The sequence below is a fragment of the Semicossyphus pulcher genome, unplaced genomic scaffold, assembly GCF_022749685.1.
Source record: "Semicossyphus pulcher isolate SPU_LCO1_2020_fin unplaced genomic scaffold, fSemPul1.0.p SCAF_13, whole genome shotgun sequence".
NCBI classification, from domain to species: Eukaryota; Metazoa; Chordata; class Actinopteri; order Labriformes; family Labridae; genus Semicossyphus; species Semicossyphus pulcher.
Window position 1 is genome coordinate 26,406,163 of NW_027211637.1, and position 16,604 is coordinate 26,422,766.

Here is a 16,604-nt window from a genome sequence, read left to right on the forward strand (position 1 = left end):
CTAAGTGCTGGTGGTTTTGCCGCTCGATTGATGTACATTTGTTTCGATAGTGTTGGTGGTGTAATACAACAGCTGCGAAGGTTGTCATTTCACTTTTTACATATTGTATATCTCTGGCTCCTTCAGTTGCTGTGGTTACTAGCCTGCGCGCGCATGATAGCCTCCTCTGCAGGAAGGGCTTTGGAGGCAGGGCTGAGCGCCACGGAGAGAGGGGGAGGGACCTGGAGGTTGTAATCTTTCAAATTTTGAAGCGAAGTCCGCTGTCTTCTCCATCTTACCTACTGCAGCTTTAATACGTTAGTCACGTTTAGTTTATACTTTAGTTCAGCTGAAACAAGCTAAGAATTCAAATCGCAGCCCGGCCGGAGAAAGAGAGATTCTCACCGCTAGCATAACAGACAGGTAGCGAATAGGTATGTTGATTTTCAATTAATATACCTGTTACAGCATAGCTTGCTCGGAGCTCTGAATATCCGTTATACAGTATCCTTGTTATTTTGTTTGTTTATTTTGTAAGTTCCAGGAAGTTCTGTTGATCTTTAAAAAGGCATGTTTATGTTTAAATAATCTTTGCAACCAAGCGTCTCGCGCTGTGTTGGTGTGCCCTCTTGTGGACATATTGCGCAAAAAGCTATTCGAATAGTTCAAACCTATGTTTTTGATGTCGAACGAGGTTGAAAATGTTTGGCCAACTTTGACACAAAAACACATAACTGAGAAAATAATTTATTTAGAAAACAACATTGTATGAAATTGTATGCATGTCAGTTAGTGGCTTCTTTGCCATGAAAAGATACAATATATTAGTTTTAATGTGAAAATACTAGTGCGCAAAAAATGACCTAATGTGATTAGCTATGGCAAATATATGTAATATGTGTTCCTATGGCCCTTTTAACGGAACCACCAGAGTCCTTCTTCCACAGATGGCTGTATAAATATGTCACATAAATGAATCTTTTACACTTTGTTCAACTGTACATGTAAAACTGCCTTCTTGAGAGGATCAATTTCATCGCTGCCACACACCAAAATGTATGCTGTAAGGCTTTCTGGATAAAAAAAAAGTCTCCTTCAAGTCCCATGGAAACAAATGATATCCTCTGGTGCAGCAGAAGAGGTCATTACTGTGCACGCTGCACATGTTCACTCTTAAAGCTGAGCTCTGCAGAAAGTTCATCCATCAGTGTCCCAGCTCCTTAAGTTAGAGTGAATATACCCGACACCTCCAGAGGTCCATCCTTTATTGGAGAGTGTGGGAGTCTTGTTCTGTGGTTCAGGTTTGTGCAACAGCATCACAGTCTGTGTACATGTGCAGGTTAACGTCCTTTCATTCTAATGTTCTTGATAGCTGCGTTAGCTTGCGCTGGTTGTCGATCACCTTCAGGTTCGTGATGTAGTGTCGGATGCTGCTGGGGCTCCGCAGAGGGAGGGTGATGTCCGAGTCTGGTGGAGAAGAAGAAATCATTTTTTACAAGTATTGCTAAACCTTCCTTTTAATATTTCATTTTGCCAAAATGAGAACTTTGTAATTGCCTAAGGTGAAAAAAGCTCGTTAGCTAACGTTATGTACAGCTGGATTAAACTATCAATGACATGGTAGAGGTAGCTTACATGTAGATATGCGCGTAGCAGGCACTTCCAGAAACATCCGATCTGCCAGGCATCTCTGTGGAGAAGATGCAACTGCAGAAGGGAAACAGAAATTCACCTTAAATGTGTTGCCAAAACCAAGGTCACCGTGCCGTTGTCAGTGTCTGCTAGTGTGACAAGCTCAACCCGATCACCTACCATAAGGCTGGCTTCTGCATCCTCGTACAATATTCACTGTCTTGGCAATCATGCGCTGAAGGAAAGGGAGGAAAAGGAAGCATTTTACATCAATATGTTCCTGAGAAGAAACATTTATCTCAGCAATTTTAGAATAACATCCTTCTGTCTTACCATTTTCTCAAAATTGACCAATTTGTCTACATAGCTTGGATTTCCCTCATTGATGAATGTCATGTCTGGGAATAGACAGGAAGCAGGAAACATGTCGGTTATCGGTGAATTACTATAATTTACGTGACATTCCGATCTTGAGCCGTGTGTGCCATCCTGCAGGTGTGTGTTACCTTTGAGCAGCAGAGGCATGAAGGGGATGTACGGAGGACTGAGCTTGGCCACAGCCAGTCTGTAGGCCCTGTGGTTCCGTGATGGATCCTAACAGGAGCAAAGAATAAACAGAGCAACATTATGACATATTTTCATTATTAAATAAAGTAGTTTTAGCTGCCTTTGCATGCAAAAAACTATAAAGAAAACAGTACACAGAGAGTTTTAAAGCACTTATGAAATGTACTGAAATAAAAGCACACAGTGTAACTCACCATCAGCCTCTCATACGCACAGTAGATCCTTTTTGTCTTGCTGGGTATTCTCTAAAACGGATACAAACAAGGGAATTGTTGCATGAGTCAGTACCAGAAAGATCGTTCAGTAAATGTCGACACATTTAACATCATCACGACCGTTGAATTCAGGGTCCTCTCACCTCCCAGGTCTTGTAGAGCCTCTGCACTGCACTGTTGCTCAGAGCGAACATCACAGCGAAGAAGGAGTTCAGATTCTTCTGCTCCTTTAATCTGTGACAGAGAGGACATGTGGTTAAGTTTAGCAGTGTTTAGCAATGTTAGCTGCTCTGTGAGGCTGTACTTTGAGCTGCAGAGCTAAATGCTAACGTCAGCATGCTAATATTGTAACAGTATTAATGCTCACATGCTGATTAACCCTGTGATCACATGCCATTTTGCTGAGCTAAGACATGGTTTTTCAGGTTAGGTGTGTTTAAATCAAAATGCAGAGACAATATGGACGCTACAAGGAAGATCTTTGTATTTGTGTTGCTCAGAAATAGGCTAACTAAGCTAGGCTCCTCTACATAGAAAGCAGTTTGTCTGTTTACTTGGCAAGTCATAAACTATTCTCAGACTTTCCAACTTGTTTCAACTTGAGGAAGCCTTGTCACATTTTTTTTTCCAGTCAGAGGATAATTTCTCTGATAATTTGGACAACACATGAATACAGGATAGGCTTGCTAGCATGCTAACATTTGCTAGTTAGCATGAAACAAAATAAGACTGATATGAATGTCACAAGTTAGTTTAGCATGTATTTGGCTATGGGGTAGTGTTGGAAAAATTAGCTACTTAAAGCTCAAGTAATGTCGGAAGATCACCAAAGTGACAAATGATCTCTTTTAGAAAACTGTTACTTTAAAAATCAGAAATATCAACCTCATTGTGGCGCTAGGGAAATAGCAACAACAACGTCAGTGTCCTTGGGGGATCTTGAATCTAATAGTTATTGAATTATTTCAGTTTGGACCAAAGTGCTGGACTGTCGGCCCTACATTGCCATCAAATCATTACCATGGTTTCATTTAAAAATCTCTTACACTGCTGCCATCTTTATGAACTTCTTGAGCAGAACGGCTCGTTTCACCAGGTCTTCACAGAGGCACAGCTCGGTCACCACCCAGTACTGAACCTCATTGAAGCGGCGCACAAACCGCTCCAGGTTAGCTGTGATGGCACCTGGGAATTTATGTCTGCCGAACACGTAGTAAATCAGCTCCACCTGCAGAGACAATGAGTCACAACACTTGGATTAAGTACACACACTGTGAGAGGATATCTGGAAAACAAAGACATGACTTGAGAGGCATGTGAAGCATGCAGGAAGGGTTTATCTGATGGCTGTCAGATAGAATGATTCGATACATTTCATCAGAGAGACATCTAGTCTTTTGAAAGGAGGAAATATCTGAATGTTTGTTTCAGCTTTGGCTTTATTGGCAGAGTACACTACTGTAGCTTAGCCTTAAATAAGTGTAAATAATTTCCCTTTTTGTTCCGCATGAATCAGTTTTCATGCTGTGCTAAGATGTAAAATTCGTTACCTCATGCACGGCAGTAAAAAGTTCCCAGTCATGATTAGTGAGTTCATTAGCGATGTCTTTAGAGCACATCTGTTCGAGGATGTCGATGGTTCCTCGCTCTGGGCCCTGCTGCTCCTTCAGCGGCATCTTGGAGACAGAGAGGGGTAGAAAATGGTTGTGAGGTGTCCCTTTGATGGCTCTAAGTGCAGGTAAAATGCTTTGAAGAGCAGATCTAACTCAACTGTGTAGCACTTTGAAAATATATGATGACATTTTCTCATAGGATTAGTATGGAGGGCATCTGTTCCTCACCAGGTGTTCCACTTGGCTGCTCGTGCAGATGAAGAGTTTCTCGTTGAGTCCCAGAGCTGTGTAGACTGCAGTAGCATCCAGTTTTAACTGAGCTCGCTCTGTGTGCATTGAATATTTCAAAAACAGTCAGTAAAATGCACTTACAAAAAAACTGTGGAAAATCAACGAACACGCTAGAGTCATGCTAGATTAAAAACCAAGATTAATATGCAGAAGGAAATGCATTTTCAAAAGCAGTGTTACAGGAACTGATTATTTAACTGAAAAATACTTAAGCTTTGGAAAACCTCAGAGGCAAGTTAGAGAAAATCAAGTTTCTCTCCTGCGTTCATGACTCAAGACTTTGCAAAAAAAACCCTGTAGCCTCCTGAGACCCGAGCTTTTGTTTGGTATGCATTTTTAATTTCTCCTGCCTTTTGGGGATTTATAGGACCTAATAAGTATAAAACCTAAGAATTGTCTTTGTGTTAGATTGAAAAAGTCCCAAGTCCTCATGTGAGTACTTTGTCGTAACGGTGTTGTAGCTTGTTGCTATTGATCAAATTAGTCAAATTTGTCTGCCATATCAAGCTACAACTGTTAATACGCATTAAATAAACAAGTTTCAATCATGAAATCTGAACAGGTTTTGTACCTGGTTGAGTAGAGACCGACTGTAACACATTTTGGTCGGGATCACGGCCATCTTGAATGTACACCGATCAGTGTAATTTGCTTTTGTGATCACAGGGTGTCCATGAATGAGACCAACGGGTCTAAGTTTCGCAGAATTAAATATTATGGTGCTGTGAAGCCAAAATGTAATGCCCCCGTATGAGGATGCAGGGTCTCAGGAGGTTAAGCAGGTGAGAAAAAACTCTTTTTTTTTCATTGTTGTGTTGAAAACAGGTAAAAAATATTTGAAGCAGTTAAACAATGTTTTTTTTAAGTCACATTTCCCAAACCGTTTGTTCCTCACTTTGGCCACACGGGCCTGAAGGACGCCACTACCCCATATTTCTTATAGGGCTGAAAGCATTCGGGGGCTACACGGTGGTGCAGTGGTTAGTGCTGTCACTTCACAGTAAGAAGGTTCCTGGTTCGGTCTAGGTTCAGACATAGGGGGTATTTCTGTCTAATTTGCATGTTCTTTGCTGGTATTCTAACTTCCTCCCACAGTCCAAAGACATGCTTGTTAGGTTAATTGGTGCCTCTAAATAGCCCGTAGGTGTGCGTGTGTTTCTTATCGGACTAAAAGGACTGAACGTGTCCTTCTAAAAGTTTATTTTTTTTACCCATTTTTTCTAATGTAAAAAAAAAAAAGAAGAAACTTTATGTGATTTTGCTGGAAAACCCTTTTTTCTCTTCTTAAGTCATAAACACAGCAGAGAAATCAATTTCGATCTTCCTTAAAAATTGATCACCAGATCTTTTCTTGCCTTTCAGGGCTTCCTTACTATGGACATAAAAAAAAAGTCCCACCTCCTGTTGAGTTCATCTTGACCAGGACATGATCCCCGCCAGGTTTGACGATCATTGACATCACTTCCTGTACAGACGAGTTCACTGGCAGCATCAGGGTGAGAGGTTTGCTGTCTGATCTGTAGATCTCATACAGCACTGCACAGACAGGACACAGATGCCAAAATGGCAAGATACTCTGATGTGAGCGATGACATGCAAAATGATGTGCGGCAGTATGTATTACTCATAAACTACACCCACAGACACATGGGCTAAGACGAGGTAGCTCATCTGTGTTGCAACATATCGTAGTGAAGTTATTAATGTAAATATAAACAATGTCACTGATTGATTGATTTGTTTCCTCACCTTTGTCCTGCGCTCTGATTGGTTGTAACCTCCCCGCCGGCTCCTCACAGTTTGAAAACCAATCAAATTTCTGGATCTGTCGATAGCATCAGAGTGACTCAGCATGCAGTGACATTAAACTGACAAATGACAGCAGCGTGGCATTCAAACGGTTTTCTCATTTAAATATATCTGATATGTATATTGTGTTTACCCTGGTCAGGGACTGATATCCATTCTCCAATCTGCAGAGATATTAAAAAATGAAAGTTAGATTGTACGCTGGACGATGACATTTTGAAGAATGATGTTATATGTTTAAAAACACTTTACATTTTTGTTCTCCTCCTCTCTCTGAATTGTTCTTTCAGCATATTGGACAGACGCAAATCAGCCCCGACCTCCCTCTTCAACCTCTGCAGCAGAAATAGCAGAAACATTATTATTGACTTCTTATTATAAATTCTATACTCTTAAATGTTACTCACAAATAAAAAGCACAAAGAGACATTAGCTTGGATGTCACTAAACTGAGCTTGCAATCTCACCTCCAGAAAGTCAAGAGTGATAGGGTCTTCTTTCAGCAGGAGGCCGTACAGCGCCACCAACTGGCCGATCAGCTTCACCACCTTCTGCTTGGTGTTGACGATGTAGGAAGATTTCTCCTGATCTGACCCCTCAGAGAGCTCCGCCTGGTAAGTGCACTGACGGTTAAGGGGCATAACATAAGATCATTCACGAATCAAGAATCATCATCAGCATCATTGTGTGTTATTATCGGCCTTTACAGGATATTGGTTCTGCAGTGCGGGACACAGCTGGCTGGAGGGCATGAAGACTTTGTGAGTGAGCAGGAAGTGGCTCACACAGGGATCTGCAGGGAGACAGACAACAACACAGGTAACTAACTTAGTTTGATCATCTTGTGTCATTTAAAACAACACGCACAAAGATGCCTGCAGACACTCACCTATTGCGTCATTCCCATTTGAGTCCAACTTCACTGTGTCCAAAAGGTGTTCCAGGATTTTCTCTGGTGTTCCTGACATGACTGTGTACCTGCAACATAGCGAGAGAGACACAAGATTATATTTCCTCACATTCATATTTCTATTCACTGCTCTGCATGCAGGCATTCGTGAGTGTCAACTAGGGCGTGATAATGTAGCATAATCATACTTTAATTATAAGTGTGCTGTATGCTCATGTACTATTTCAACAACTCCTAATTTACTTTCCTTTTAATGTTGGAAGCGTTACTTCTGTCCAGAGTCTACAGCCAAGCTAAGAGATCTGTGAGACTACACTGACGCTCAGTGGTGCTTCAAGCTACTTGCTAACATGTCTTAGCTTTGATTTTTAGAGAAAACCTACAGGTGGCGTGCCCTGAGAACAAATTAGGAGTACCATCTTATTAAACATAAATCATTGTCGGTTTGCTTTTACTTTGACAGATAAACACATGGCGTGTTGGCAGAGGCGTGTCATGAGTAGTCATTTCCAGATATGTTTTTTTAAAGCCTTGTCTTCTTGCATAACTTATATCTGTGTTTGAACTCTTTAATAATTAAGTTTTAGTGCTCCTGGCCTATTGGCATCTGGTGCAAAAATGTAATATTGCTTGGGCTCTTCAGATAACAGTCCCGGTTCTTCGGTAGAGTGAATAGAACTAGAGTAGACGGTGAGCTGCTGTTGATGAGGTCTTTGCTGAGTTTAGCAACCTTAGGCGCTCTGTGAGGCTGTACTTTGAGCTACAGAGCTAAATGCTAACGTCAGCATGCTAACATGCTTACAGCGTCAATGCTAACATGCTGATTAACCGTGCAATCACATGCCATTTTGCTGACGTGGTTCTTCCAACTTAGGTCTGTTCTAAATCATAATGTAGGGACAATGTGGACGCGACAAAGAAGATATTAGTATTTTGTCCCCTCTACAAGGACAGCAACTAACTCCTCGCCTGTTGGCATCTAGTGCAAAAATGTAATATTGGTTGGGCTCTTCAGATACTGGTCCTGGTGCTTTGGTAGAGTGAATAGAACTAGAGTAGACAGTGTTTGTGTGAGCAGGGTGCAAGTAGCGAATGCAACAAGGTAGAGTAGGTTGAGTGTGAGCTAATGGGGAGGTTCCCCTCATGTTAATCCTTTTTTACGTTTACTTAAAAACAACAAGGCTGATAACGAGTCATGCTACAAGCTGAAGATCTGTACACCTCTCAGTCAAAATGTTGACATTAACAACGGTAGGGTTACGTAATTCATTATCTGCCACACCCAGGACAAGCACCTTAATGATTGTGAACCTGCGTGTGAGGTAACATTAGTGTTGTCTTAGAGGTGAGTGCGTGACGCAAGTCCTCACTTGCAGTTGTTTCCGGCTCCTCCCTGCTCAGCCCGCACCGTGCTCTTCTCCAACACCAGCACGGTTTTCCCGTGCTCCTCGAGTCGCACCGTGTTCGCCTCGACATCCTATAGGACGAGACACACACACACACACACACACACGAATGACGACCCCACTTCAGTACATATTTGTGGAGTTTGTGTTGTGCACAGGCAAACACACCCGCAGTGTTGATACAGTCACACGTGGCCTTAAATGCACGGCAACGCTGCACATTTCATAATTAGTTACACAAACACACCTTGAGGATGCGTATGAAGTCCTGCTTGTCAACACGCAGGAAATGGCAGTTGTCCTCTCTCAGGATGATGGTTGCAGAGCGAGGTGCATCGTTCAGTAAAGCGAGCTGCCCAAAGTCCTCACCCTCATGTAGAGTAGTCACCAGCCCCTGCATGCATATAATACTTTAACATTTACATCACATTACATTAAGAAATAAAAGGATTTTATGAGTGACAATTGTATTATTACTTTTGCCACTAGCTAATGGATTTACCTTCCCATGTGTGATGACATTGACAGAGCCTTTCCAGATGATGTACCAAGATGTGCCTTTGTCCCCCTGACTGAACACTACACCGGAAAAACGACACCAACATACGGCATTTACACGTGTCCCTGTGTAAATAACCATCAGATCACGTTTACAGGACATAACAGGTTTTATTATGTATGTCTGGTTTTAATATTCACAACCAGATGTGCAGAGTGAGCGATGAGAAGAGCAAACAAAGACAATCATGATTCAGTCATGACAGGAAGGCATGTTGTGCAGAAGAGGATGTTTAGGGGGCATTTCACAACATTTGCGTACTACAGAGTGGTAAAACTGTGTGTGTGTGTGTGTGTGTGTGTGTGTGTGTGTGTGTGTGTGTGTGTGTGTGTGTGTGTATCAAGGCTCTCTAACACCAGAGCTCAAACGTCATGAAAGCTGTCACACTCACAGACTGTTCCAGCCTTGGCGTGTGATTCAAAGACGAGCACTGCTGCCAGCTCCTTACGCACCTACAGCACAACAAGGCAAGAAGTAAGACTGAGCTGCATCGTAATAGTAACCTTAGAATCACAGGAAATGGCATGCATTGTTTTGGTTTGTTGTTTGTTGTAAGCGGTTACTATTAAGACAAATGAAGTAGTGACAAAAGTAGAGACGTAATGTCTCTCCTGTAGTTAGTATTCAGTGCCATGAGATTTATGATTGATACTGTTAATGCAAGAAGAAAACTAGACTTGAAAAAGAAAATTTAAAGTAATAATCTCGAAGTTTTTTAATGTAAATAAATGTCTGTTAAGTCACTATCTATCGCTGAATGAGGTAACAACAATGGTGATTGAGCTTATGGCCCACTGATGATATTACAGACTGGGTGTCTGTGGTGACATTTGTGGCAAAAAATCACAAGCGGCGCCAAGTTAGTGACGCGTTTTCCATCAGCCAGCAGTGGTTGGTCTGCCAGAGAGGGTAGGCGGAGCTAAGCGGCTGCTTTTCCAGTCTCTGCAAGTGTTGCGAGTAAACAGTAATCTACTATGGCTGAACTCAGAAAAGATGGATGACTACAGATACAACTTCAAAAATAATTGAAAATCCAAAGAAAAAGAAACAAATTCGACGCTCAGATGAAGCAAACAGTCAGCAAGGAAAATCAAGAGTTACAACCTCTGGAGGTCAAGTTAAATTCATGGATGTTTAAGTTTGATAAATAAGTACAGTGCATAAGTTAGGTAAACAGATAAAGAGATGTAATCCGTGTTTATTTCACTATATTTAAAAATAATTATGTTACTGTCTCTTTAAGAGAAGTAGGTCGTTTCAGGTAATACGCCTAGACATGTCTTTTGTTTCAGTAGAGGCTCAATGCAGGACAGAGCCGCAAGGTTTTCTGACCATAGTTCAGTTGACTCAGCGAAATAGCTGTGAATGTTCCTGTAAAAGGTAACTTGTGGAATTAAAAATATTGTTTAATCTTATTACATCGGAGTCAGAGTGGAAGTTTCTCCTCACGTCGCTGCACAAAGGAGCCAAGGCAACATTGAGTTTCTACGAGCCACACTGGAGCCAACCGCGGACGTCACACATATGACATTGTTTGGATATCTGTGAAGTGTGCTCCCGCAATTACCGTTTATCGCCATCTTCGAGATTACAACTTTAATTTGCATCAAATTAAATTCAAGTTCAGCTTCTAAACTGCAACATAATTGCTTGACTGTCTCACTTTTATACACAGAAACCCTCTGCCTTTACATTAACTTGCAATGCTACAATCATATAAAAACATCATAAGGGCGCTCATGTTGAAAGCAGGGAGGACAGACTCACAGAAGTGGAGAGATGAGCTGCAGCCTTGACATGCAGCAGCTCCTCATAGATGACCTCCAGGTCCTCAGCGCTCCTCTGACTGGGGCTGAGCACAGGGAGACAACAGATGTAATCTACCACTGATGCACTTATAACTTTATAGGACTGTCAGTTATGATAAACATGTAAAGGTATAACCAGGTGTTTATATAGAGGTTTAGTGCACTGACTTTTTGCGTAGAATCATGGTGAGCAGAGCATCGGGACCGAGCTGAGAGAGCAGCGACAGGCTTTCCTGCAGCTCGTCCTCTGAGTCCTTCTCGTCTTTGATGTGATTCTGGCCACAATCAGAGTCCTGGAAGCGGTAGAACTGAGGGTCCTTGTCGTGGAAGTTCAACTCGTGTTTCACTTAATGAGGCAGAAAGCAGAAGAGAGAACAAATTAATGAGAACCACAGAGTGCGGACGTTTTGAGACTTTAGTGACATTATGATGATTGCATAAAAATGAAACTAAAAATGTAACCTCGAGGGGAATTTAGTTGTCATGTAGTAACTTTACAACACAGACACATGGAAATAAGTGCAAATCTATTCTGAGTGATCCCCTTCATGTGATGATGAATCTTTTATAACCTGATTGGAGTGCACTCTTCCTGCCTTGTTTAAACAGCACAAGCAGTGATTTAGAGACCACTTGACTGAGTGAGGACACATTGTGAAACATCTGCTCCGGCAGGATCAGACACCAGATTTCAGGCTACTTAAGCACTCATGGGAATTGTTGAGACACTATTATGAGAATATATTAAAAAATACCAGAAAAGGACTGGACCTCTGGTGGAATTATTCCACATACTTGTACATTGCATGCCAAGGCGTGAGCTCATCCAACTAAAGACAATTATTATGTAAATGTGACCTTGATTTTGGCTGCTGGACAAAGGTTGGAAATTAAAACTGTCTGGTGTGGACATACTTTTGTCTCCATCGTTTAATGTACAACAAAAAATTCAGGGACCTCAGTGTGATCTTTGACTGTAACCTCACTTTAAAAAAGTCATGCAGTTGTGCTGCTTCCACATCAGAAATATTGCCGGGATGCGATCATTGCTAAGTTAAAAGACTCTCATGATTGGTCTACCGTAATGGTTTGTTAGAACCAGAAATCATTAAATAGACTCCTAAATGTGCAAAATGCAGAAGCAAGACTCCTAACAAAAACATTGAAAAGAGAAGAGAATTATCCAATTTTAACATCCTTAAACTGGCGGCCTAGTTGTTTGAAGATTTTAAGATGTAACATTTTAAGCCCTTTCCTGCCTGGCACTAGCATTTATATCTGACCTGCCGTCTTGTTACTGACCAGTGTGCAGCGTCTGGCAGGAACTTTCTGACTGTTCCCACCTCAAGATTACAAACTAAAGGAGTCAGAGCGTTTACTGGTAAGGCAACACCAGCTTGCATCACACTCCTATTTTAGGACTTTTGTTTTTAGTCAAGCATTGTTTTCAATGTTTCCTTTTATTTCTCATGTCTTCCTTCCTCTTATTCTGTAATTTATTTCATATGTTTTGTAAAGAACTTTGACTGGCTAGTTTTGAGAGGTGCTATACAAATAAATGGAGCGACACCTGCGAGCTAGTTCAGGCAGGGTACACGGTAGCGCAGTCTGTAGGGACTTGGTTTGGCCGGTTAAAGTCCCGGTATGGACCAAACATGGAATTGGGGCTGGTAGCTGGAGTGCGAGTTCCTTTCCAGTGCACTGTCGAGGTGCCCTTGAGCAAGGCACCCAATCCCCCTACTACTCGGGGCGCATGTCCATGTGCAGCCACCTCACTCTGACATCTCTCCATTAATGCATGTCCATAGAGTTCTGTTTATTTTGGGCCTATGTGTGTGTAGCACGTTTGTACTAACAGAGTGAAAAAAAAATTGAATTTCGAGCTGCACTGATTTCATCTTGACATGCGTCATTCTCCCCAATCACCTGACAAACACTTCCACCCAATGTGGCGCTCTATTTAAGCTGATTAATTTCCCATGTCTCCCTCTGCTCTGTCATTGCCACCGCTGCCCTGCATCAGTGCTGCGCTCATACTTTCAGGCCCACCACCACCCCAGCATCCACCTGCAGGCTAAGACTAAGGGGTTAAAGATGTTATCTCATCACTCCCCAAATTCTGCTTGTAAAAGAACCATTTCACACGTGAGATGTCTGACTGACCTTCTATGACTGTTCTTATTTTGCTATATTTATCTCTTTAGTCTTTACCATGAACCAGGATTCCTTCATCCACCAGGACCTGCCACATTCCCACCGCATGGCTTCTTGATTGCAGGCCTTCGTTTTGCTTCATCAGCCAGTCGACAAGCTCCTTCCCAGAACAACACTGTCTGTGGGAGAAATTTAACATGTGAATTTTGCATGTATTTTGCAGACATATTCTAATACAGAAACAATACCAGCACCGGTGTGGGTACCTGTATGTTTTCAGGTGGTACTTCCTGTCTCGGATCAGACCGGGGTTCCTCTCGATCATGATGCTGTACACTGACCTCGCTGCCTTTACGACACGATCTGAGAGAAACTTCACAAACACAGAAGAAGAAGAATTAGCTTTTAAACTACTAGCGACCTTCTTTCATGTAAGTTGTGCTCTATTTTCAGAAATGTGTTTGCTGAAGCAGCCAAGTTGTGTGTTGGCAGCTGACAGAAGCTCGCCAAAGGAAGAAGTGTGAGGGAAAAAACGAGAGGGAGACATGTTTATTCCCCCTCAGTGTGGGATCATGTGGGATGCCGTGTACGTCAACAGCGTGAGTGGAGACTTCTGTGGCTGTTGGATTGTAATGTGTGTGTGTGTGTGTGTGTGTGTGTGGGGGTGTGTGGGTTGCAGGGTGGTGAGAATGTGTAAAAACGGCTGCGTTAAACTCTCCCACACCTCGCCGAGTTCTCAGCCTCTACAACTCACTCTTCAGTCGGCACGCAGCATCAACACGCTCTCACTTTCCGACCACCCTCAGTGTATTTCCTTTGAACCTCTCTTGTTTCCCCCCCTTCGGCCGCCCCCTCACTTCCCCCCTCAGACACGCATTCACACAACTCACGAGAACCCAAAAAGGCTGCAGACAGGGGTGCAGAACCTGTGAGCCACTGCTGCTGAAACAATTGGCTTATGTAACACTGATGTGCTTTGTTTGTGGCTGTAATGCGGCTGTACTATTTCAGGCCTTTTTCCCCCTTTACAGCATGCTCTGCTTGTTTTTCGGACACAGATCAAACCGCCACAACCATATTTACCTTCTTTATGATTGACAAAAGATTATTTTCTGCTCCTTCCTGTTAGACTCCCTCTCTCATATCTCCTGCTCGCAGTCTTGTGATTGCACGAGTGACTCAGAAGGTTGCCTGTTTGTTCTTTGTGTTTTCCTCGAGGCGATGTTGTTTGCCCAAGGTGGTGGTCTTAAGATGTACACAGAACTTAACTTAACTCTTTTCTCTGTAAGAGGAGGTTTCATGTAAAGGAAGCGGGGCTGCTCTTTAAATCACCATTAATCTCTCTCTGAATGGACCACTCTCGGCATCTATGGCTTTCTATTCTAGTATCTTTGTGGTCCCTTCTCACCCCCAATTCCAACACCGCTGGGTGCAATTAACACATCTTTAACCTCTGCCTTAACTACGGAAGAACCATAGTATTTACTCATGCATTCACACTCAGCTTGCAAACATTTGGTTAAAGTTGTAATCTCTAAGATCTCAGTTTCGTTCTCTTTGGCGGCACTTATGGTGATAAACGCTAATCTGGCACACTTCCCAGATATCCAGACAGTGCTGCATGTGTGACGTCCACGGTTGGCTCCGGTTGTAACTCTTGATTTTCCTGGCTGACGGTCGCTTTCCTTTTTAGACTGTTTGCTTCATCTGAGCGTCGAGTTTGTTTCTTTTTCTTTGGATTTTCACTTCTTGTTGAAGTTGTATCTGTAGTCATCCATCTTTTCTTTGTTTGTTCAGCCATAGTAGATTACTGTTTACTCGCAACACTTGCAGAGACCGGAAAAGCAGCCGCTTAGCTCCGCCTACCCTCTCTGCATGATGGGAAATGCGTCACTAACTGGGTGCTGACACCCAGTCTGTAATACTGCAAATGCAAAGGCTTTCATCAGTGGGCCATCAGCTCAATCACCATTGTGTTACCTCATTCGGCGATAGATAGTGACTTAACAGACATTTATTTACATGAAAATTTAATTATTATTGCTTTAAGCAGGAGCCCTGGATTCATGGCCCGTGCGTTGACACCATTTGGCCAATCACACGAAGCCCTAGCTACATTCAGCCAATGTCTTATTAGTCAATTTGGTGGTGCATGATTAGGTAGCACAAAGGATGAGGACGCAAAGAAGAGCTGAAAAAATTGGTTGACAAGGACTTATGGTTAGAAAGTGCTGTGTTCAACATGCAGAACAGCAGAATGAATCGTAAGTAAAGTTTATTTATCGCACAACCTATCATCGTCACAGTTTTGAAAGTTATCGCAGGTTTTTTTGTGTGTACAGGACCAAAAGGAAGCTACAACCTTTGCCTCGTTGAGTTTTCCACAGCTCATTCAGGAACACCTTCTGACCTTTCTCTGACAGTTTGACCCTGTGCCTTGATGGCGCAAACACCACCTTTCCCCTTTCACCTCCACTGGAGTCCATGACACACACTTGTAAGAACCAAGTTCACAGAGAGCTGCAAATGAGAATGTACAACCTCTATCGCAGACTACTGTGGGTAACTCTGTACAGTACACACTTTAACCTATCACATCTCCATCAGCCCGTTCCCAGACCTGACATCGTCGGAGTAAATGTGCCCCGCTGCGTCCGCTGTGCCCAACTGGAGTTATGTTGTCAAGAGGTCACCAGTATTCCCAGGGGCCCCGTTTTCCTCTGAGACCAATAGTCTCATTCTCAGGCCTGTCAACTCCAAAACATTTTTTCTTGATGAGGCAATTTTCCATTACCTAACCCCGTCCTTATAAAACAATGTCGCATTTAATTTAGGCCCTCGCTACTGAACCTGCACGTAAACATGCAGAAAGCTGAAGCGTCTTGTGTTTCTGGTACTCATGTCGGTGCCGCCTGTCTGTGCTTTACTGTGTGTTGTTTATTGTCTGCATGTAGGCCACCTCATCATGCTATCTAAGACGGCAATTGTTCCAACTGAGTCAAATTACAGAGCAAACACCTTTCCCAATCCCAAGTACAATTCACACACAAGTAGAGTGCAGTTACCGACATTGATGTATGGGCCGATTTGTGAGGTTTGTTCAGGCCGTCATAACCCATTTTATGACTGAAGTCTATTGTGCTGTTGAGCCTTTTTACAGGGGAGAGCATGTAAGTGCTGAAAGAGTTCTGATGTAAAGTTTAACAATCAACTTTATATTGGTTTGAGCTCAAACTGTCAAACTTATATGATCTTTACCTGTCAGATAGGTAAAGATCACGATCATAAATTACTGCACCCACTTTTTGCAGGGCGAACAGCTGCTCCACAGCCTTCACGGTTTGCTCTTTAGCAGCGCATATACTTTATTCATATGCTCTTAAACGCATCTGTGTGAATTTGGCTTAAAATAGTAAAAATGCACATTTAATATCAAAGCTGAGTCTCAATAAAGCATGCACAAACATCTGTGTAAAATAAACATTTACAACCATGGAAAAGCTAGATCAGAAAACTGGTATTTTAGAGTTTTTTAGCCCGATTCTCAAGACTGAGGCATGTCTCAAGACATTTGATTGACATCTGCCTGGCTCATCTGCACAGCAATAGCACCAGCGACAACTTGCCCCAAAAATGATGTTGAAGCAGAGGCCAAGCCTGA

At 42.5% G+C, this 16,604-nt stretch overlaps 1 protein-coding gene across 2 annotated transcripts in view; it reads right to left on the minus strand.

Moving 5' to 3' along the window:
* Window positions 1-710: 710 nt before the first annotated feature.
* Window positions 711-16,604, minus strand: part of rapgef3 (Rap guanine nucleotide exchange factor (GEF) 3) — a 28,162-nt gene continuing 12,268 nt past the window's right edge. For both annotated transcript variants that reach the window (XM_069659787.1, XM_069659785.1), the window contains 25 exons: window positions 13,210-13,316; window positions 13,001-13,122; window positions 10,958-11,135; window positions 10,749-10,833; window positions 9,373-9,433; window positions 8,925-9,001; window positions 8,670-8,816; window positions 8,387-8,493; window positions 6,996-7,084; window positions 6,814-6,899; window positions 6,574-6,729; window positions 6,359-6,441; window positions 6,240-6,270; window positions 6,047-6,122; window positions 5,696-5,833; window positions 4,235-4,332; window positions 3,944-4,069; window positions 3,440-3,621; window positions 2,537-2,627; window positions 2,373-2,423; window positions 2,118-2,205; window positions 1,945-2,009; window positions 1,792-1,846; window positions 1,615-1,686; window positions 711-1,446 (listed from right to left, as the gene is read on the minus strand). In XM_069659787.1, coding sequence (XP_069515888.1) covers window positions 1,331-1,446; window positions 1,615-1,686; window positions 1,792-1,846; window positions 1,945-2,009; window positions 2,118-2,205; window positions 2,373-2,423; window positions 2,537-2,627; window positions 3,440-3,621; window positions 3,944-4,069; window positions 4,235-4,332; window positions 5,696-5,833; window positions 6,047-6,122; window positions 6,240-6,270; window positions 6,359-6,441; window positions 6,574-6,729; window positions 6,814-6,899; window positions 6,996-7,084; window positions 8,387-8,493; window positions 8,670-8,816; window positions 8,925-9,001; window positions 9,373-9,433; window positions 10,749-10,833; window positions 10,958-11,135; window positions 13,001-13,122; window positions 13,210-13,316 — 2,487 coding nt within the window. In that variant the 3' untranslated portion in view covers window positions 711-1,330. The remainder of the gene's footprint in view (window positions 1,447-1,614; window positions 1,687-1,791; window positions 1,847-1,944; window positions 2,010-2,117; window positions 2,206-2,372; window positions 2,424-2,536; window positions 2,628-3,439; window positions 3,622-3,943; window positions 4,070-4,234; window positions 4,333-5,695; window positions 5,834-6,046; window positions 6,123-6,239; window positions 6,271-6,358; window positions 6,442-6,573; window positions 6,730-6,813; window positions 6,900-6,995; window positions 7,085-8,386; window positions 8,494-8,669; window positions 8,817-8,924; window positions 9,002-9,372; window positions 9,434-10,748; window positions 10,834-10,957; window positions 11,136-13,000; window positions 13,123-13,209; window positions 13,317-16,604) is intronic.